The 21,315-nt window shown below is 39.7% G+C and overlaps 1 protein-coding gene across 1 annotated transcript; it reads left to right on the forward strand.

Annotated features, from left to right (window-relative positions):
- Positions 1-231: 231 nt before the first annotated feature.
- On the forward strand, positions 232-9,230 carry WDR12 (WD repeat domain 12). The gene is made up of 13 exons (XM_075093754.1): positions 232-387; positions 469-563; positions 1,886-1,980; positions 2,644-2,750; positions 3,586-3,701; positions 4,088-4,242; positions 5,023-5,068; positions 5,740-5,825; positions 6,009-6,149; positions 6,259-6,364; positions 7,155-7,287; positions 7,949-8,021; positions 8,753-9,230. Exons 1-13 carry the CDS (start codon positions 347-349, stop codon positions 8,828-8,830), a joined length of 1,272 nt encoding a protein of 423 aa, XP_074949855.1. The 5' UTR covers positions 232-346; the 3' UTR covers positions 8,831-9,230.
- The last annotated feature ends 12,085 nt before the right edge of the window (positions 9,231-21,315 follow it).

A 21,315-nucleotide genomic window follows, 5' to 3' on the forward strand; every position in this document is an offset into this window, starting at 1 on the left:
GGAAGGAGAGAGGGAGGGGATGAGGTGCGCGCGGAGGGTGCCGGGAAGGTGGTGGCGCGAGGGCTCCCGGGAGCCCTGGCTCCGAGCGCGCGCAGCATGCTGGGCGTTGTGGTCTCCAGGGCAACCCTCCGCGTGGCGCGGGGCAGCGGGAGCGGCGGCGGCGGCGGCGGCGGCGGCGGCAACGGGCGGGGTGGGCGGGGCCCGGCGGCGGGAGGGGAGTCTGGCGGCGGGGCGGGGAGGGGGAGGGGAGGCGGCGCGGCGCTGTTCCGCGGGCGGGCGCGGCTAATCGCGGCACGTGGGCCGGGGCGAGGCCGGCGGCAGCGGTAGCAGCAGGAGCAGCAACAGCATGGCGCAGCTCACGGCGCGGTTCCGCACCGAGAACCAGAGGTGAGGGGGCGCCCGCCGGGGGTGGGGAGTGGTTTGGGACGGGGGTAACGCAGAGGCGGTAACGGCGCTGTGTGCCCGCAGGTACGCCGTGGAGGATGTCCCCTTCTCGGTGCCCGCGGCCTCCGAGACCACCGACCTCAGCCACCTCATCAACAAGCTGCTGGCGGCCGGCCACGGTAGGTGACGGGGCGGGGGCGGGCAGAGCTGCGGGGGCTGCTCAGAGCAGCCCCGAGCGGGCGCCGGCCTCGCCCGCCCGTCCTTCAGAGCCGCTCTGTACGAGGCGACAAGTTCCACTTCGCCCCCCGGTTTCCGACCCCGACGGCAGGCGAGGGCAGAGGCTGCGGCTCCGCCACAAGCTGCCCCTGCGCCGGGCGAGTGAGGCTCATGCTGCGGCCGCGCTGGACTCGCTGCAGCGCACGATGCCGCAGGCCGGGCGGCTCAGAGCAGGCCGGGCCAAAGAAACGCGCTGTCGAAGTCAAAAGCAGAACCAGTACCACGGTACCACCGGTGCCTCAGCAAGGTCAGGCTTCAGCCTGCGCCGGTCCTGCCCTTCTGATTTGGTCTGGCTGTCCGGAGTAACGCACACCTCGAACTTGATCTGAAACTCAGCAGATACCGCTGTTGGTGGGCAGTCCCCGGAGAAGTGCTCCAAAGGCTGGATTAATGTGTGCCCAGCGCCACAGACCAAGCTGCCCCAACAGATGGAAATGGAAGTGTTCCGCAAAACCTGGCAAAAGAACTAATGACACCAAAGGTTTGGTTTTTATGAAGGCTCTTGAGAAGAGCTCAACCGTTCTGTCAGTGCTAGCTGAAGTGGGCCTGACGGACTTGAAAGGCTTTCAGGGGAAAGATATCTGCAATGTTGCTGAAAAATCCCATTTTCTATAAGAAACTAGACTAATTGTATCTTAACCTGCTGAGACTTCTGCAAGTTGCTTTGAACCCATGATATTGCAAACAACCTCAAATAGAAGACTTGTGCACAGTGCAATGCTTATGTCAAAAGGGGAGGGTGTGTGCTTTGTCATATATTGCATTACAGAGGGAGAAATATGAACCAAAAATTCGCAGGATTTTCCTGTAGCTGCCTCAAATCCAGGGTTATGGCTAGAGACGATAAAGGCATAGGCTAGCAGTGGCAAGCTCCATGCAGAGCAGCGGTGAAGCACCATTGGGGTTTGATTAGACATTGTTACAGAGAAAAGGATTTAGAAAATAATGTGTTAACAATAAGAGGCAGACTGAACTCTTTGAACCCCAACAGCAAATGTTCCTTCCCTCTTAACTCACATAATCCTGTGGAATTCATGGGCTGCCCACTTAAAACTGGAAGAAGAAACTGACTGTTTTGTTGGGGGTTTTGTTGGTTGGTTGGTTTTTGTCTTTTTTTAACCTCTTGCTGGCTCCATTCTCCTGAACCAGCCACAAAATGATGCTTTCTTGATGGTATCAAATAAATAATGATGCTTGGCCATGGATTTTTCTTAATTTGTTTCAGCGGATCACAAATATGTGGAATTTGACTTCCTTATCAATGGCCAGTTCTTGCGTGTGCCGCTGGTCACACACATGGAAATGGAAAATATCTCCACCGTAAGTCATACTCACTTTCTCCCCATCTTGGACAGTAGAACAGACTTAGCTACTTTACTTCAATCTGATTTAGGTATTACACTGACATCTTGACTATGTAGAATTCCTTGCTGTTTTACTTCTTTTCTGACTTTCCCAGGAGAATTCCCGTATGTTTAAATCCATTCTGAACTGTAAAGCAATTGGAGAGTATAGGACTGTGCAAGGAACATCATTATCGAATTCATTGTCTGTATACAGTTCAAAGGGGGAATTGATGTCTTATTCAATTCATCATTAATATATTTTTGTCTCCCTACTCCGTTAGTTACATTGGGGGATAATGGGGGAGGTTAGTATTACGCCTAGAAAATGTTGTGCATTATTTTAGAAACCCATTTTGTATGGGTAAATACAGAAGAGAGGAGGAACCTGAGAAGAGTGAAATTATTTGCTTTTGCTTCCAGCTTTCTATTGGTAGTAATTTGATAAAAATATTGGAAGTTATATAATTCAGACACTTTTTTCTAAATAATTTAATTCCACTAATGTCGCAAAGGACTTGGATACCAAGGACTTTTCCCAATAAGCTTGTATATTTGCAACACACTACAGTTAAATATTAATGTTATTGATTAGAAATAATAAAACCACACTAAATAAATATTTTGTCTGTGAGCTCAGGAAGAAGTAGTGGAAATAGAGTATGTGGAGAAATATATGGCCCCTCAGCCAGAGGAATGCATCTTCCATGATGACTGGATCAGTTCTGTTCAAGCCACTGAAGAATGGTATGGCACTAAGCCAATTCTGTTATCTTGCTTCTTCCTGTTGTGTGCAGAGGACTGCACTTGTGTGTCAGATGGAGTGGTATTCTGTCTCTTTAATAATCTGTGGGTTGTTTTTTTTTTTAACCTGTCAAGTCAGTCAGCTACTTGCTTCTGTAAGCAGTTCAGTTTTAACACCTCTGTTCTATGTTCTCAGTGACTTTAACACAAGTAGAAAACAGCCGGAGTCACTGAACATGAAATACTGCTAATACAAATGGATAATTCAAATGCTGTTTACTATTCTTTCTCTTAGAGGACAGCAAGATCTCCTTATCTCTCTTCTTAGCTTAAATCTTTGACTTCAAATGTAACATTCATTAGCAACAAATACAATAGTGTACCTTTATGCAGAGCTTTTCTTTAAAAAAAACAAGCCACCATAATTGTCCTTCTCTACTGTATTTTCACATTCATTTTCCAATCAACTAGGCAATGTTCCTATATTAAGTAATGATTTGAAACTACTTTAAGATCCTCTAGCAACATACCATGAACAACAAATTATCTTTTATTTTCAACAATGTAAGCAATCTTAAGGCTCATCTACCAGAATATGCAGTACTCTCATTGCTTTTCTTTTTGGCCTGTACTCCTAGCCTCACAGTTGTAGGTTTTAATGAAACTTTGCTCTGTAACAAAAAGTTCTTTAAAAACACACAAACTAGCTATATTTTGGATTTGTTTCAGCTAACCAGTTACTATGCTAGTATTTTTCCAAGTTTCTGGTTGAGGCATTTTTTCATAAAAACATTGTTGGTTTTAAAGACAATAACGTTTCACATTCTGTACCTTGTAGGATATTAACTGGCTGCTATGATCAGACTGCTCGAATTTGGTCTTTGGAAGGGAAATCCATCATGACAATAGCTGGTCATACAGAAGTAGTAAAGGATGTGGCATGGGTGAAGCAAGGTCAGTATATCAATTAGGGGAGTAGTAAAGGTTTGATGTATTGCAGGGAGAAGTGTCAGCATTCCACAATCATTAATATTTAATTATCTAAGTGCTACAATTATTTGATTGCTAGTTAGTGGTGTTAAAAATGAAGTCATGGTGTGAGTAAAACCGTCCTTTAACAGTAATGAGTATAGTTAAACATATACATTGTCTATCCACGTTACAGTCTTTGTTAGTAAATATCAGTATGTATATTAAAATTAATTGTACTTGCAGGGTAACCTGATGGAAACTGAGATACGTATAAGTTTTTATCTGTTATTTCTTCTTTGACTAGCATAATTATAAAGACTTTGGAAAGCTGAGTTGGGTGTGAGCATGACTCTTTTTTTCTTCCTCAGATAGTTTATCGTGCCTGTTACTCAGTGCCTCTATGGACCAAACTGTCCTGCTCTGGGAGTGGAATGTGGAGAAAAACAAAGTGAAAGCCCTTCACTGCTGCAGGGGACATGCTGGGAGCGTAGACGCCATAGCTGTTGATTGCACAAGAACTAAAGTGAGTGACTCCTGGAGAGAAATCTTTGTCTTTTGGGATGTTAGGAGCCCATATCTCAAAAATAATCTCTTTGGCTCTGCATGGGTATTAGCCATCACGTTGTTATGACTGACACACTGATAAGTTTCCAGTTTTGTTATAAATGGTGGTTAGCGAGGATTAGGAGTGCTACATCAACGCTACGCCATCTTTTTGAAGTGATGCACTTAACCTCTAATACCACAAAAAGGTGAAGGTGACTTTAGACAGTACAAGCCATTATACTGCTGCTTTTGACTTCTGTGAGTGAAGCTGAATGTTTATTTTTAAGTAAATTTTTATTTTAAAGCATGTGATTTTTGTGTTGTTATGAACTATTTTCAGATTTGACCTAAATTTTCACAGTTGTTTTGGTGGGAAAAAAATTTCTAGAGTGATACGCAGAAAAAGCGGTTGGTAGAAGAGGTCCCTCCCTTTAATCCAGGAACCCAACATTTAAGAGCACTCACACCAAAAGTGGAGTCATTGCTCCCAGCTTGACTCAGTATCAGACAGGTTACAATAAAACCTTCTGGTGCGGAAGGAAATAAAGGAATATTTTGTAAATATTTTTCCTGCAAAGGAAGGACAAAGAATAATTTGATATATGTCAAGCACTATTTTTTGGTTTTTTTGAGGACCCCAACACTATTTTTCATGTGTTATAAACCATTGGTTAATTTTTCTAGCCAGAGGTGTATTTAGTATGGCTTACAAGGTCAGTCTGGATCAACTTGTAACAAAATATCTCTGTTCATACAGTTCTGCAGTGGATCCTGGGATAAGATGTTGAAGATCTGGTCTGCAGGTAGGATAAGCATAAGCTGGGATTCTTGGCAATCTTAAAAACCTGTACTTACAACAACCTGAAAGATTGCTGTCTGAATACTTTATTCTTTAAGACAATTTGAGTCTGTAACATGAAAAGCAGGCTAGAAGGTTTTTTTTGTAAGCTTTGTAAGGCTATACATAACTATTTAGTTACTGTTTTGGCTGGTAATGCAATTTCAGATATGGTTATCAGCTGCGTGCTGTTCCATTATACCATAATATGGAGGACAGTAAGATAACCAGGTCTTTTCTAGAGATGTAGACTATCCCATTTGATCTGAGTGCTTTCTTTCACTGTTCCAAGTCATATTCTTTCAGTTTGGGAGTATATATGTAGGCATTGTGTCTAAAAGAAAGTTTGTGTTTATCACATACCTGAATTACTGTTGGAATTTTCCATGAGTAAGGACGGTCTTAAAAATTCATTAGGACTTCATTTTAAAACTGTGCGACCTGGAGAATATAACTTAATTTGTATTCATTTTCCTCTTGCTCAAAATGGAGATAATACTGATCTGATCAGAGGTGTAAAGTTAAAATATTCATGTATCATAGACAGGTACTGTAAATATGGGAGCTTGCTTAATTACTTATATGGAAATGCAATTCAAAAACCCCTAGATCAAGTCTGACTGTCTTCTGTCACAGTACCAACAGATGAAGAGGATGAAATGGAAGAAGCAGCTAACAGACCACGGAAGAAGCAGAAAACTGAACAGTTGGGACTAACGAGGGTAAGATGAGCTACGCATTTGTCCAGGATTTTATTTTAGAAGTGGGGCCACACAAATTAATTTCTCTTCATTAAAAGTAACTATATGAAAACTTCTGGTGATGTGTCTCAGGCTGATGAGACATGTATTTTTATTTGTTGAAAGAATAGATTTTTGTGACAATATTCAATCCTTAAATTCTAGACGCCCCTGGCAACCCTCTCTGGCCACACAGAAGCTGTCTCCTCTGTGCTGTGGTCAGATGCTGAAGAAATTTGCAGTGCATCATGGGACCACACCATTAAACTCTGGGACGCTGAGACTGGAGATCTCAAATCAACTTTGGTGAGATCATTATACTTTCTCTGTAGGTTCAGCTGAAGTCCAGCTCAGAGAGAAAAATTGTGCAAAATAGTAGCTCCTCTCTTAGAGTTGCTGTTTTCTTTTCTAACAGACAGGAAACAAAGTATTTAATTCTGTCTCCTACTCACCACTGTGTCGACGTCTTGCATCCGGGAGCACTGACAGACATATTAGACTATGGGATCCTCGCAGCAAAGGTGAGATAAAACATGCATGTTCTTGAAGTTGTTTTTTCACTATCAGAACTTCTTCCTGTTAGGAGACATCTCACAAACTGTATTCTGGTCCCACTGTTTGAAATAAGCTGTTTGGGGCTTTTATTAAAAACAAAGGTTACATCTATTTTTCGTAATCTGGTGCAAGACTACTTTTGATTTATCACCTAACAATTTAGACAACTGACTCAGCTTAGGTTTCTTTTTTAAACTTACTAATGAATGCTCAACTGTGCCGTTGCAGGTCTGAACTTTTTTTTTGTAAGGTTCACACCTACGTTGGTCAGACCATCATGAAAGTGAAACAGTAGTCACTTTGTTATGATACAGGGGTGCAACATCTGACAGAATTGTGGACACCTTACAATTGAGCCTTCCAGATTTATTTCATAGACGTGTTTACTTATTTAGCTTCTGTAAATCTAACCCAGAGTTTAACAGTATTATCTTCTTACATGTTAATAATAAAAGCATTTTTGGTTCACTTTTTCCAAAAATCTTTGAAAAGAGAGTTTAGTGACAAGAAAATACATTTTCAGTTTTGTTTTAGTGCCCCCCCCCGCCCCCAAACTTGTGTGGCTTACATTTTTGTTTGCTTTCTCTAAAGTTCACTTTTATTTTTGAAGTTAGAATTACTGGTGGGAGAAACTTTTACCTTGAACACAGATACGTTGCTGACTGCTTTTCTCACTGGAGAAAAGTGTCTTAAAAGTGCTGGTTTCAGTGGGTATCTACTAATTCCTTTTTTTTTCCCCCCTCTTTTTCTGTTCAGATGGCTCCTTGGTTCTCCTGTCTCTGACATCTCACACAGGCTGGGTGACGTCTGTGAAGTGGTCACCCACCCATGAGCATCAGCTGATCTCTGGTTCTCTGGACAACATTGTGAAGCTCTGGGACACAAGGAGGTAAAATAAGCAGGCATTCTTTGCTGTTCAAAGGCACGTAAGCTTGCTCTATGGCATTCCAACACAGGACTTATCTGGCATTAACAGCAGCGTTGATTGACATGCAGAAGGCAACAACCATTACATCACTGCTGTGATTAGGAACAGCAGAAGGTCTGCTAACAATTCCACTATTTTAAGAAACAAAATATATTCTCTTTCTAAGGAATGAGCCTAACAGTGTGAAGGTTCACTTGATACTCTTTTCAGACCTTCCATTACAAATTTCCAAGCACTAAGTGCTTTGCATTCAGAAGACGTAAGTGGCTTTTCTGGAAAACACATACAGTCCATCCACACATGGAAGAAGGAAGCTATGTAATAAGCTGTTCCTAACAAGCAGATTGATTACATTTCAGTCTCAAGGTAGTTTGCAAGCAGGCAAAAAATGTTGCTGCTTTTCTCTTTGGGGATGCCGGAGAGATTAACACTGATGTGATCAGCTCTAGAGATAGCAGAGAAGATGTCACAGATGGTAGATAGCTGTACTCTCTGCTTATAACTGCTAGACCACATTTGTTTGATAGCATCGTGATAGTATTTCTTCCAGGGACCAATTTTGTTTTCTGTGATTGCTCATGTAACTTCAAACACATGACTCTGAATACCTGTGTTTTACCAGTTGCAAAGCTCCTCTGTATGACTTGGCTGCTCATGAAGACAAGGTTTTGTGTGTGGACTGGACAGAAGCAGGGGTAAGAGTCTGAAGAGCGAGTTACTCAGTTTACATGCATGGTGGTTGGGAAGAGGGCTAAAAGCAGCCATGGACTATTTTTTCCTCTATGCTTTAAGATAGAAGAGAACAGGAAGTTTTAGTTGGGCTGTGGTTGATACTGGGTGTTACTGTCATACGCACTGCAGCACTTCCCCATGCTACTGAGCAGAAGAATAGGATGGGAGTGTAAGCTCTGTAGCATTAAGTGGGTGTACGCTGATATTCCAAAAGAGGAGAGACATGAGAACAGTACCACATCTTACTGAGAGAATACATGTTCCAAGGTGCTGTTTGCTGCCATGGAGACTAAAGCAGTAGTATGAACTGACAGCTGGAGCACGGCAGTATATGTACATGGAGGGGACTATGTAATCCTCTAGTAGCAAGATGTTCTGCTACTGTAGTAGTACACGTGTAAAATGAATATTAATGAAATTGGGTTTTTTTCCCAAGATTCTCAGTGGGGCTCCTGTTCGCAGTAAAAGACAGGAAAAGCTTTAGTAATTTTCCTGCAAAAACTTTGCTTCTAATTTTAGGAGGAGACAAGGTTGCTTCTGCACTTTGATCCTGGGTTTTAGTCATACATTAGCAGTTCATCATTCACTACTACTTTTTATGTCTTCAAAGGAAAGCAAATCAGAGTCCTCAACTTTTGTGTAGGTATTTTGCTTAGTTCTGATATTAATCAGCGTTTTCTTTTCCTCTTATCAGTTGCTGTTGAGTGGAGGTGCAGACAACAAACTGTATTGCTACAGATACCCAGCTACAGCCTCTGATGTTGGAGCATGAAGATCAACAGCCAGAAGACACTTTATTTTAAAATAATATTTCTGCAGCAGTCGCTCTCTGTTAGCATCCCTACACAACCAGCATCTAAAAAAAGGCATTTTTTTGTTGCTCAGAGAGCTGTTGTTCCTGGTTTTTGGATTGGTAACGTATATCCATATTTGTCACAGAAAAATGGTAATAAGCAGTTACGAATTGAGTTAGTGTGAAACAAAGCAAAAGGTGTTTCCTCCCTTTTTGATGGCTTTGAATTAACATCTCTTAAATGACTATTTTATAGCCCTTTTAATAAGGGGTAAGCTGTTCCTGATACTTACAGAAAAATTACTCACTGGATTAAATTATTTTTTTGAGTTTACCTGCTTTCCCTTGGAAAAAAAAATAAAGCTTTTATCTCAGTTCATTGGTTTAGTGCTTCACTTCAGATAAAAATCGGACTTCAGCTCTCCTTTCAGTATGGCTGTTGGCAGCTCTTAAAATTAGGTCCTTAACTGATGAACCCAGGCTTCCTTCTAGGATGAAGACTTAGTAGGTTTGCAGTGCAAATAGTATGATATAAAGGAATGTGACAGATTTACTGGCAGGTCAAATAGTTACGAGCAACAACAACAACAAAAGTTAGGGCTGTAAATTACAAGAATGCACCTGCCTTGTGCCACAGTACATACTATGTTGCAGTACAACCAATGTGGTATCTTACTTCTAAAAAGTAGCAGGTGTATAGAAACAAGTGGAGGATCACACAGAGAAAGCAGGAAAATTAATTTGTTCCTAGAAAGAATGGGTACAAAAAGTTGCAATAGCTTTTAGGTTGATAGAGGATAAGTACTATCCAAACATGCTCATTTTCTCTGCTGGTGGTCTTGCTTTTAATTCAGCATTTAAATGAAAAAGCTATTACTGCAGTTTGTTAGATGCCATATACGTGATGTTAAACCAGCACATAGTTTAACAATGTGGAAACCAAACTGGAATATCCTCACTGAAGTCTTGGCTTTCAATAAATGTAAGATGTGTACAGCACAATTAAGTCAAATGCTTAAATTGCAAGGTTAATACTTTTTCTTTGAAGAGTGAAAACTCTGACCACCAGGTTTACAATATGGAAAAGTTCTGAGTAAGCAGTTCAGGAAATATCAGAACAGGAAAGCTATGGAGAAAACAGCAAGGGTGCAGGGGAAGGATCTCTGGTCCCTTGGCTCTGTAAGTAATGTACTGCAGCTAATAGACTAATCCTTATTTACAAATTCTGCTTACAAGCAATTAGTTGTCTTGCCATCATTTTATAATCCATGTGCATGTTCTTAGTATGTGCTACATCCTTTCTAAAGCAATATACACTAGTCATATCTTAATATAGCAACTAATAACGTTTTTTTCTTATTTCAACTTTATTCCTTCAAAACATGGCCTCCTATTTACTCCACAAACGGGAACTTGCAAATACAGTGTGAATAATTCTTTTGTTTTGTAAACTTACCAAAAAACACAAAGCATTTTTTTGAGCAGGTATTTAGTATGCACTAGACGATGCAGCATTCCTTCCTCCCCACTATTACAGATTTGTATAATTTCACATGCCCAGTTGTGGATATCCCAGCCTATTCTAGTAATTGTTGGCCTAATATTCATAGAAGTTTTTTTAAAAATCTCTAATATAGTATGAAAACAGAAAAAAGTAATATCCTCTTTAGGCAATCCTTAATCCAGTATACCTGACTTGCGGATGTCTTAACCAGTTAAAGTTTGGAGATGGTTTTAGTGGAAAGCAAGACAGTGAAGGAAGTTTGGAAACTCGTTTGCTTTATTTCTCTTTGAGATTCCCAGTGACCATTTAATCTAAAGTCTTGAGCTATTTTCTGTATTTTAAGAAATGTCCATTTTGTTAGTCTTTTCAATTTTTCTTTCAGATAATTTATGCCTGAGCATAGCTTTTAGAATTACTGTGATATTTTACAGTCAGATACAGTGGAGCACCTCCAGCCAATTAAGCAGCTGATAAAAGTAAGTAAGTGGGGTCTCTTACATGCATGTGTCTAAAGATTCGTGAATGCAAATAGGTAACCTTCATACTGTTTTCTTGACTTCCCAGAAAGATGTAAAAAATACTTAAGGTGGACATGTCACTTGGACTGTCAGCTTAGCTTAGAAAGATTAACACTATTTAGACTTAAGAAATCCCAGCTGGCATTAATTGTTTCGGTTTCAAACACTGAATCCATTAGATCTACTACACTTGTCACCTGTAGTAAATAGACAAGGCGTACCTAGAAAGGTAGGTTTTGGTAGACCACAGTTCAGAAGCAGGAGGGTTTTACACTCTCCTCTCACATTGGGTTCCCTTATTCGGAAGAGTACTGTGTCAGACACAGAAAGAAGCAACTAAGTAAACCGTATTAACGTGATGAAGTTATACTAGCAGAAGTACAACATATTTGTGGAATGCATTTGTATTACCACTGTCAATAAATTATCCTAGGACCTACAAAAATACTTTATAGATTTGGCTCACTGACAGTTCTTTGGATACTCTGTAATCTTAATTAAAACATTTTAGTGAAAATATTTGTTTTCCTCCAAACGTGTAGCTCTTTCATTTAAAATAATGATGTGAAATTAAAAGGGCTAGGCTGAGTTGGTCTTAAAATTGCAAAAGAACTGAGTCAAAAACAAACTTAGTCTTCCAAAGTCAAGGTGCTGACGGTGATTCTACTCACTGGGATAACTCTCCCCCCCAAAAAAAAACCCCACCAAATTCTGCATATTTGTAGCAGCCTGGTAGCATAATATAGAACAGTAAAGAAGTTTTACATACTAACAGCTCATTTTCCTTAGAAATCAAAGTGATAGTACAAGTGAGGGGAATAAAGACAAGAGTCAACTACTGCAAGCTTTACTTATATTTTTGCATTGGGGGGGTGGGGGGGGATGTAGGTTTGTTATTGAAGATTGTGCAGTAAATTGTTCTACTTAATCTTTTCACCTAGCATAAACTGTTAACTTTACTAGCACACATATGCTGCCTCTAAACACAGTTCAAACAACATCATGCATTAAGACACACTTTAAAAGTGTTAGTTTAAGACAAGGGTTCACCTGCTTGGTCCTTTGTTTAGTGTCACACTTGCATTTTCTGTTCACGCGTTTGCTTTTTCCCAGCTAGTTCTTTCAGCTTTCTTCTTGCTTTGAGACTTTCATCTTTGCTTCTGGATGATTGCCATTACTCTCCTAGAGCCAGCCCTGGCAGAACACAGGTTTTTTTCTCTCTTGTTGGCATTTTGTTTAGTTTTTCAATCTAATTTCTCAGCCTTCTGTTAACTAGGAGACCGAAATTAAAAATTAAAATAACGGGAGGGGGAAAAGAAACTGTAAATGTTCCAGTGAAAGTGGCACACAACCTAAATCAGCATGTGTGGATAATGCCATTCACTGTGGTACCACCCACAAGATCAGCAACTTTTCCATAATCTGGCAGACCCCCACCAGGAAAGAGCATGTCTGCTCACCCACAGCACTGTGGACTGCAGCCTCAACCTGCATGCTGATCATGGCTTTGAGACCCCCAAACTCACCTCAGATACCTGGTCAAATGCTTTGCTGCTGGACCCTCTTTGGGTGTGAGCTGCCGAGGAGTGCACTGTAGGAGGAAGGGCGGGCTGACAGGACACAGTGAGTTTCTTAGGTTGCATTTTTTATGAGTTTGGGGCAAGGACGCAGATCTGCTGGTGCTGCTCTGCCTATTCCTTACAACATACAGCCCATAGACTGGTGGTGAGGTTTTTCCTTAATGAAAATAAACTTATATGAAGTTTAAATGAGTTTTGTATAGGCTGATAAGTTTCCAGTATAAGCTCAACATACTTCCGTCCATGTCAGCACACATACGTTAGGAAATAGAGCTAACTACATATGCTTAAAGTGACTTCTACAATTTAAACAAAAATACTTCACAAAGCTTGGAAGGAAAAACTTACATAGAAAAAGAAATACGCTTTTGATGAAAATTCCTGAGATACAAGGTTTTTTCTTGCATTTTCTGTGACATTTCTGAAACAGAAAGCGCTAAATAGGCATATGCAGAGATTCCCCAAGGGAAAGATCACTTTTCTTACACTCTTAAGTTGATCCAAGTCTTGTTAATTATCACATTGTTACTTAAACATGGATAATTTTAAGATTTTCAGAATTTTTAATGTTTTTCTCATCACTAAATTAATGGAGGTTACTAAGTTATTTCCAAGATTGTGTGATTCTAAACATGTTTCTTAGAAAAAAGAAAAAACAAAAAGTGGTAGATCAAATTTGGGCAGATCTGTCCATGATCTCACTGAAATTTCAGCACATGCTCTTTTCCCCTGCGGTGGGAAAGGCGAAAAGTTTTGCCAGATTAAATACTTAATGTGAACTAGGTCAACACACTTGACTTGGATTTCTCCTGTCTATCAGAATGGGGCTGCCAAGCTGGCCCTCACATGCCCCAGGCCAGGGGCAAATACAGTTAATGGACTATCACCATGCTTCATTTATCACTTTTTTTTTTTATTGCATCTTTTTGTTTCCTTGTTTGTTTAAATAATAAAAAGTATTCACATTTGGTAGGATTACTTATTGTTTACTTCTAAGTTTTACTAAACATGCTTTGAGAATGCATAATTGTGGCAGGTTGTCCTACCACGCTATCCCTGTTGCACCTCTGTATGGTAGTTAAATGGCTGGAAGACAGCTTTTCAGAGAGCAAGGCTGAAGATGCTGTTCTGACAGCCAGAACTAGAACCTGCCCTTTATTTCTAGCCCAACATCCAAGCAAAAAGAATGGCTATTTCACTGGCTTAGCACCAACACCAGTGTAAGCTTCAACTTCCCCTGCAGCTGATCCATGCTTGGCCAGCTAGGGTGAGAGAAGCACACAGATACAATGAGCTGCACAGACTTTGTTGGATAGCAATGGTTATAGTAGCTTAATGTTGCAATTGATATGCCAAAAAAACCCCATCAAGTTAGAATCACCAATTTTGTCTGGTATAAAAATGTTGGCAGAGATCTCAAATTAGGGTCAAATCCTGGGTTAAAATTAATTGTCATGAAAACCAATTTAAGTTGTCCTGTAAGTTGCATGAAATAAGTGGCTTTTCAGCTGCCGGTGAGAAGCTGGCTGAGTCTGGTCTAGGAAAGACAGCTGCTCAGTCTGGATGAGTCTACCAAGCCGTCCAAATCAAAGACATGTACTGTATGGAATGCTGAAAACATTAACTCAAACCACAAAAATATGAATTTCTGTATCAGTTACAATATTCATATTCAAAACTTCAAAACGTCCACTTTGCATATCTTTGCAAGTTATTCCATTGGGCAACTAGTAGCCTGTGACCAACAGGGGGTCTTAGTATGAGTTTAAATGTCTGTAAAACTAAACAAACATCAAAATAAGTGCTCTGCGATTGCTACTGAGACTTTCAGCTTATAATTTAAGCAAAGGCATTTCTTTAAATGTTTGAAACCATCTCTGAATGCAAACCAGAATTCACAAAAAGCTGCATGGAGAAATAGGATATGCCAATTATACCAAAACATCCCAACGATCTAGATTGCTTATCCACAAGGGTCCCCCTCATTGTGCTTTCTATTGTCTGTCATCTATAAATTTAGAGTAGGGAAGTTCTGACCTTTAGTCAGACCACAGCTGCTGTAAATTGCATGTGAAAGTTGAGATCACTTGGAAGAGCATGCAGGAAATACTGACTTAATTGCTCTCCTTTGACTCTTGTTGAAAAACATTCGAGTTTGTTACATACACATACGTGCATGGATCTATCTCATGGATTTCTGCACACAAGACAGATCAAAAGACCGGCCAGTGGTCAACAAAATGCAGAAGAAATATTAGAAATTGAAACAAGCTCACCAAGGACTGAAGATGAGTACGTGGTAATATCTGATGCAGAGCTAGATGCCAAACTAAAGATAAAACAAAGGATCATAAGCAGTGTCCGTATGAATTGATACATAGGATACAAACATATGAAAACAGCATTATTTTTCCTGCCACTAACAAGTACTAGTTACTTTAAACAGGGCAGTCTCAGTCATCTGTATCATTTGAGAAGCCCAAAAATGGTACTTAGGGTTGGAATTGCATTATTGATTTCTGAATTCTATTCAGCATCAGAGAGGAAGACTTTCTTCAATTATTCTGCACTCTAAATGGTGTAATTCCCATGTCTGTGCACACACACCTGCATACACTTAACGTTTGGTGGAATAGCTTAGCAGTTTTGATACTACCGCATTAACCAAAGTGTTACCGTAGAGCCTGCCTGCCAGATTGAGAATCCTTTCCATCATATAGGGCTTGTTTGGGGATCAGGAGGATGACAAGAACGAAAAAGTTACTCTCCTTTTTAAAAATACTTGCAGCGTTGAAGGCTACTGGGTGACAAAACCCTCTCATCTGTGTGATTCTAAGCTTGAAGGCACATTGGTGATTGAGGGGTGGATGTGGACACCCAGAGGCATCTGCTGAAAACATGTACTTTGAACTAAAGTCTGGAAGTTGTGGCTTGGTTGTGCATTAGTGGGAAGAGTTGTTCATACCACAGTATGGTTTGGATTCACAACAAACATCTGTTTTCTAATGTCCCCTGTTAAAGTAAACACAGTAATTTGTTCTCTAATTTAAAAAGCACAAATTTCCATCTCTCTCCCATCCTTACCCTCTCAGGTTTTGCATCAACTTTAGCCTGAATCTTGGACGGTTCATACAAATTTGGGAACTCTTTTTGATCTTTAAATAAAAAAAACAAACAAAGTCCAAATCTGACAGCATTTCACTGACTTCCATCAGGGACCAGAATCTGTGTTCTTGTAAGATGACAGTGATCTTTGACTCTTCCACTCTCAATTTCAGGTAAGAGATCTTATCTTTCAGCAGATCTTGGATTGGCAGTTCATTACTTTGGTGGACTTTGTGCATAGGATGAGGTGTTGGAATTTTCTGGCAGTAGGTTTTTAATATGTGGAGCAGGGATCAAGTATAGTTCTTTGTGTTACACAAGAGATCTTTCTTCCATCTTGCGTCAACATGCAAGTGGTCCTCTTAATATATCCACAGCATTTAAAAAATAATAAATCAAATAATAATAAGGTTTTGCCTTTAGGTTGAAGAGCATACAGAGACCATCAATGGATAGTCTCTGTTGCTTCTCAGAAAACTGCACTACGGCCAGTAGTTATCTCCTGCAGTTAAAATACTAAACAAAATGTTTCTAGATCTAAACAGCACAGATTTAACCAGATTCTGGTTTCAATTACACTGCTAATTCCAGAACATGTCAGTTAAGACAACGAAGCCTATCAAAATCAATGTACTCAATACAGGTTTAAGGAGGAGCTTACATGCAGCCTATCGGAATGTAATTTACAATAATTAGATATTGTATCTTGATTTGGCTGAAAACTGAGTCAGAACCAGTTTCCAAAAATTCAGATACCGCATGTCAGTGAAGCCTTTTCTGGAAGGAAATAAATAAGATTTGTCTTCATAGTAATTAAGCTTTGGAGCAGAATTGTGAGGGGGAGGAGATGATGGTTTTTCTCCCCTTCTAATCCAATCTATTTAGACAGAGGAATCAAAACAACAGATGTTTAGTATGAAAAATGCTGCCTGAGATACTGGTGCCACAGAATCCAGCATGAACTCATCAAAGATGAGAAGATAAAGAGACTACAGTCTCCCTATTTTAGTTTCACTAGTCTAGTCTGCTGCAATTTAAATGTACAAGTCCGGAGTGTTGTGTTAAAAAGTAGCTATCATTTTTGCAAGGAAAGCAGTTTACAAACTGTGCACCATCCCACCATGCACCATTCTGAATCTCTGCAGTACCTACAGTATTGCTTACTAGATGTAAACAGAGGATTATGAGATACAAAATTTTATCTGACCAGATCATTCTTGAGAATAATAGTATTAGACCATGTACCAGAGAAGTCTGTTTTATTGAAATAAATATCTATTTTTAATCTTTTCTCAGCTTGCTGCAGTACAGTGCAGGAATGGAAAAATGTTTTCAGCTTTGGGATGTCTGAATTGTATCTCATATCTTGGCAGACACATTTGAAGCTAATAATTTTGCTTGGCTGGCTCGAGTACTGCTTTCACCGTTTCCTACTGGCCTTCTCTAATTACTTTTTCTAATTTATGACACAGCAGTTTGTAGGACTGCTACTGTAAAAGATTAGAGAGAAATATAAGCTTTTTTATTTCCCTCTGCAGTAGTATCTTCTTGCCATTTACCTTCCTTATTTTGACACCCACTCCATGTTTCATAAGGAAAGTATCTAGTTTCTTATTCTTCACAGGACTATCAGGATCAAGGAGTCTCCCTCCTTTTAAGTATATCAGATTTTGACCTTTAGGCTAACATGTCCTGATATAGCAGACACTCTGGGTGCCTGATGCATTGCCACTGTATTTCCTTTCCCACATACATTACTGACTTCACTATGACACTAGGGCTGCTACAGCAGGCAGTATTTGCCTTTGACATACCTTTTTGTCATTTACATTTATTCTGTAAGTGTCTCTGGTATTAGTTTTTCCTCCACCTTTAGAAGAATTACCAAGCACCTGAAGAACAGAGGGTAAGTGGAAAGGAAGTACACCTGATGCTTAAGTGATAAGGAGCAGCCTTGGTCGCTAACAACTCTCCTACACTAACAGCAGGGCTCTGTGAAGAAGCATCACCCATGGTCTACAAGCACAGTCAGATGTCTGCACCCCCATAGCTTTAGCCACCACCTATTCTCCACAAGCTAATCCTCCCTCTGTGTCTGTGGTCCTAATTACTTTCAATGAAACACACAAATAGCTTGCACCACCGCTCTTTTTTTGTGTGTGTGACTTTTGTCTTGATTGTCTTTCATAAATTGTCTTCAAGTATACACTCAGCACTTACCGGCAGTCAAGTTCGACTCCTGTTTCAAAACAGAAATGTCATCTGGTTATGCTGAGTTGAAATCTGATTTTGTCTTTAAATGGGATTCTGCCTATATTGCACTGCTGCCCAGTGAATCACCATATTGAAACTAGGCCTTCTCAATAGAAACACCCCGATGACCTCTAAAAACAAATTTTGTTCAACTTGACTTGCAGTTTCTTTTCCCTCTATGGCTGGGAGGTTTGACTGCTCCAAGAGAAAAGAATGCTGTTATATATTAAATTTTATAGTTTTAAATTAATAGTTTATTTATATGCTCATATAATTTAATGTTTTAGCTTAATTTATTCTGGCCACAAAATAATGTATTGACATTTCTTTCTGAAAGGTTTTTTTTGTTCCATTCAGGTGGCCTGCACTACTATTGAGTAGTGGAATACTAAGGAATACTGATAGGGACTTTATGGTACAAACATGCAGTGAAAAGTTTATTTTAGTTTGAGGCTCTTTTCCTCCTGTCCTTCTTAGCATTCTTCTTATTTAAATAAATACTGAATCTGTAATATTAGGATCTATAATCTCTCTATCTTAATATATACATATTTATATAGTCTATAACATTAAAATGTTTGTAGTCTCCTGAGACAATCACTGACCACTGAGAGATCAGGTTTGAGATTTCATGAAAAAATATGCATTTTCACAAATAGAAGAAAACAAATTGTTAAATATTCAACATACCTAGACTTTGCAGGTCTATTACTGAAGCTATAATAGTAGTGAAGGAGGAACTTTATAAGCCTTGAAAACTTTAATGGCACCTTATACTAAAAAAAAATTATTTTATGGATTAAAAAGGATTTTATGTCTTTCCAATTACAAATTTAAATGCTGGCATAATAGTATGTAATTACAAGTGTGCTATTCATTATAAATCACACAGTGTAAGAGGACTACTAAGGTGGAAAGTTTATGGGGAAAAAAGTTCCTGCTCTGTAGGGGAATAGACAGGGATCGGCGACCAGAAGATCACGGGATGTGACGGAAAGATAGACTCCTCCCCATAGGAGTGGCAGGAACAGGAACGCAAGAACTATATAAGCGTGTGACGCAGCTAAATAAATGGACATTTTGTATCCATCATATTGATGTCTGTGCATCACTGTCCCCAGGGCGGGTAGAGCCCTGTGTCCCGGAGATATGCGGCCCAAGATAAGTTCTCCCATAGAAGCGTACAGCAACACCGCTCACTTGCACCTTTACTCCTTAATCCTTTAAAAAAAAAAACAAACAAAAAACCAACCAAAAAAACCCAAACACAAACCACCTTGGGATAGTAAAATCAGTATTTTACAGATATGTTAGGAATATCTATGGGAAATGGTTTGGAAATTAATATTTAGAATTATATTACAACTGCATAGCCTTTCAAAATGCTGTCTGCTGTTTGTAATGAGCATTTCAGAAGTATTAAACATTCAGAATTCTTTCAAAATGTTCATACATAAAAATCATATATGCACATGCTCCCTCAAAGTTATTTTCAACTTTTTGCATTTTTTTGTTATTTAGGATATTATTAATACATATATCACAGATATAATTTTTTTAAGCTTCTGCAAGTATCAAGAAAAAGAGCAGAAAAATTTCCCATTTTAAAATTCCTGGAAACATTACATTGCTAGGAATGCTTTCTCAAGATGCAGAGTTCAATTAAAGACGTTTAAGTAAAAAAAAAAAAAACCCAAAACGCAGAAAATACCAGATTTAATAATACGGTAAAATATTCACATTCCTCTTCCTCTGTAGCATGCCTATATATCCCTTAGCCATTTTCTCTTCCCAACGCCCATCACTTCACTATTGTTCCACATGAAGTCTGACATGGACATTAGTGACTTGTTTTTTAATTAATTCCTCCCCCAACCCCACATACACCACATCTAACTGCAAAAGTTGTCAAAACCTGACAGTCTTTTTATGCATCTTATCACTTTGAACAATGTGCTTGTTCTGCCACCCCCAGAGTACTCATGATAAAAACAGTCAATAAGTTGGAATTGTCACACATTTAATTTTCCATTACTTCTTTTTATAGCTATATCTGAGGAAGAAAATAAGCTAGGGCTCTTATTGATGTTTCAGACAGAGCAGAATGCAAGTGAAACTGGAAAAAGGACAGATGTCAAGGGAAGGATTCTCCTTCCTTCTGCCCAAAGGTTTTAAACATTTTTTTTTTAAATAGTTCCCATTCACTCAGTTCAATGCACTGCTGTTAATTCACCTGAAGGTATGATGAGGTGCAGAGGTATTTGGAAGGACGTGTCAAAAATCAAAACCCGCTTTATACCTGAAGAGAAAACTACATACCTCAGAGTTTAGGAAAGTGAAGTACAAGCTAGCAGGTGTTGATGATCTGGTAATAAAAGGGAGCTCTACACAAACCTTTCTTCCCCCATCATTCAAGACATTCAAGCTGTGTGTCTGCTCTATTTCTTTCGCACACATCCTTCTCCAGTTCAGACTGGGCTACACAACCACCTCACACCAAATGTTAATATAAACCTATCCACAGAGACATACCAAATCCAAAATTTCAACCTGACATGCTGATGCAAATCCCTATGCAATTCTGTAGGACTGATTTTACTACTAAAGTGCTGGGGCAACAATAAGCAATAGCTGTTGTTACACACTCAAGCTATTATTGGACATTTTCAGTCAACAGATCGAAGGTGAGTTCAAGGCTACTGCTAAGTAAACAGACACACACCTTGCTATCAAAACCAGATCCTTCACCCACTTACCTACTGAGACTTGGCAAGAGTGTAAGAGTCATTACTACTGTATGACATTTTAATTCTATTTATATTCAGAATGCTGGGAACTCCAGTAAACACTTACCCCTCATGATCCCAGAGGTTTGCTCTGCTTCTTGACATAAATGATAAGGAGAAAATGGGCATCACCTAAGTTGGGTGTTTGCAGGGTTCAGATGCACTGTTGGCCATGAGCATGCAAACAGGTTCCTGTTACTGCTGTAAATACAGGGTTGCATTTATGAAGCATGCATCTCTGGTACTTTTACACTTTGGTGCATAGAATGGAAGAAAATCAACTTTATACACCATCTTTTAGCTCAGCATTTATTATTGTTCTCGCCGTGTGATGAGAAGGCAACAAGGGGCAGCCTGCATGTGAATGCTGATGTATGTGAAGGCAAAAGCCTTAATTTTAACTCTACTGCAGTTACAGTCAGTCCACTTCTCCCTCCCATGCTTCCCCAAAACATTCTGCTCACTTGGACTTTTGCGTAGTTTACTGTTTTTCCTTCTTTTGCCTTCAGATTGGCCCTTGTCTCACCTTGTGCAGGAACTACCAACATTCAGCCATAAAACTACAATATCTGATACTCTCCGGAGCAAGCCTGCACAGAACACAGAGGAGCATTGCTGTGAATGAAAGATGAATCCCAGGAGCTCTATCCTAGCAACTGCAAGCAAAATGGGCAATTCCAAAAAGTAAATGTTCAACTCATCCATACGAGGACTGTCC

The sequence above is a fragment of the Phalacrocorax aristotelis genome, chromosome 5 (genome assembly GCF_949628215.1).
Source record: "Phalacrocorax aristotelis chromosome 5, bGulAri2.1, whole genome shotgun sequence".
NCBI classification, from domain to species: Eukaryota; Metazoa; Chordata; class Aves; order Suliformes; family Phalacrocoracidae; genus Phalacrocorax; species Phalacrocorax aristotelis.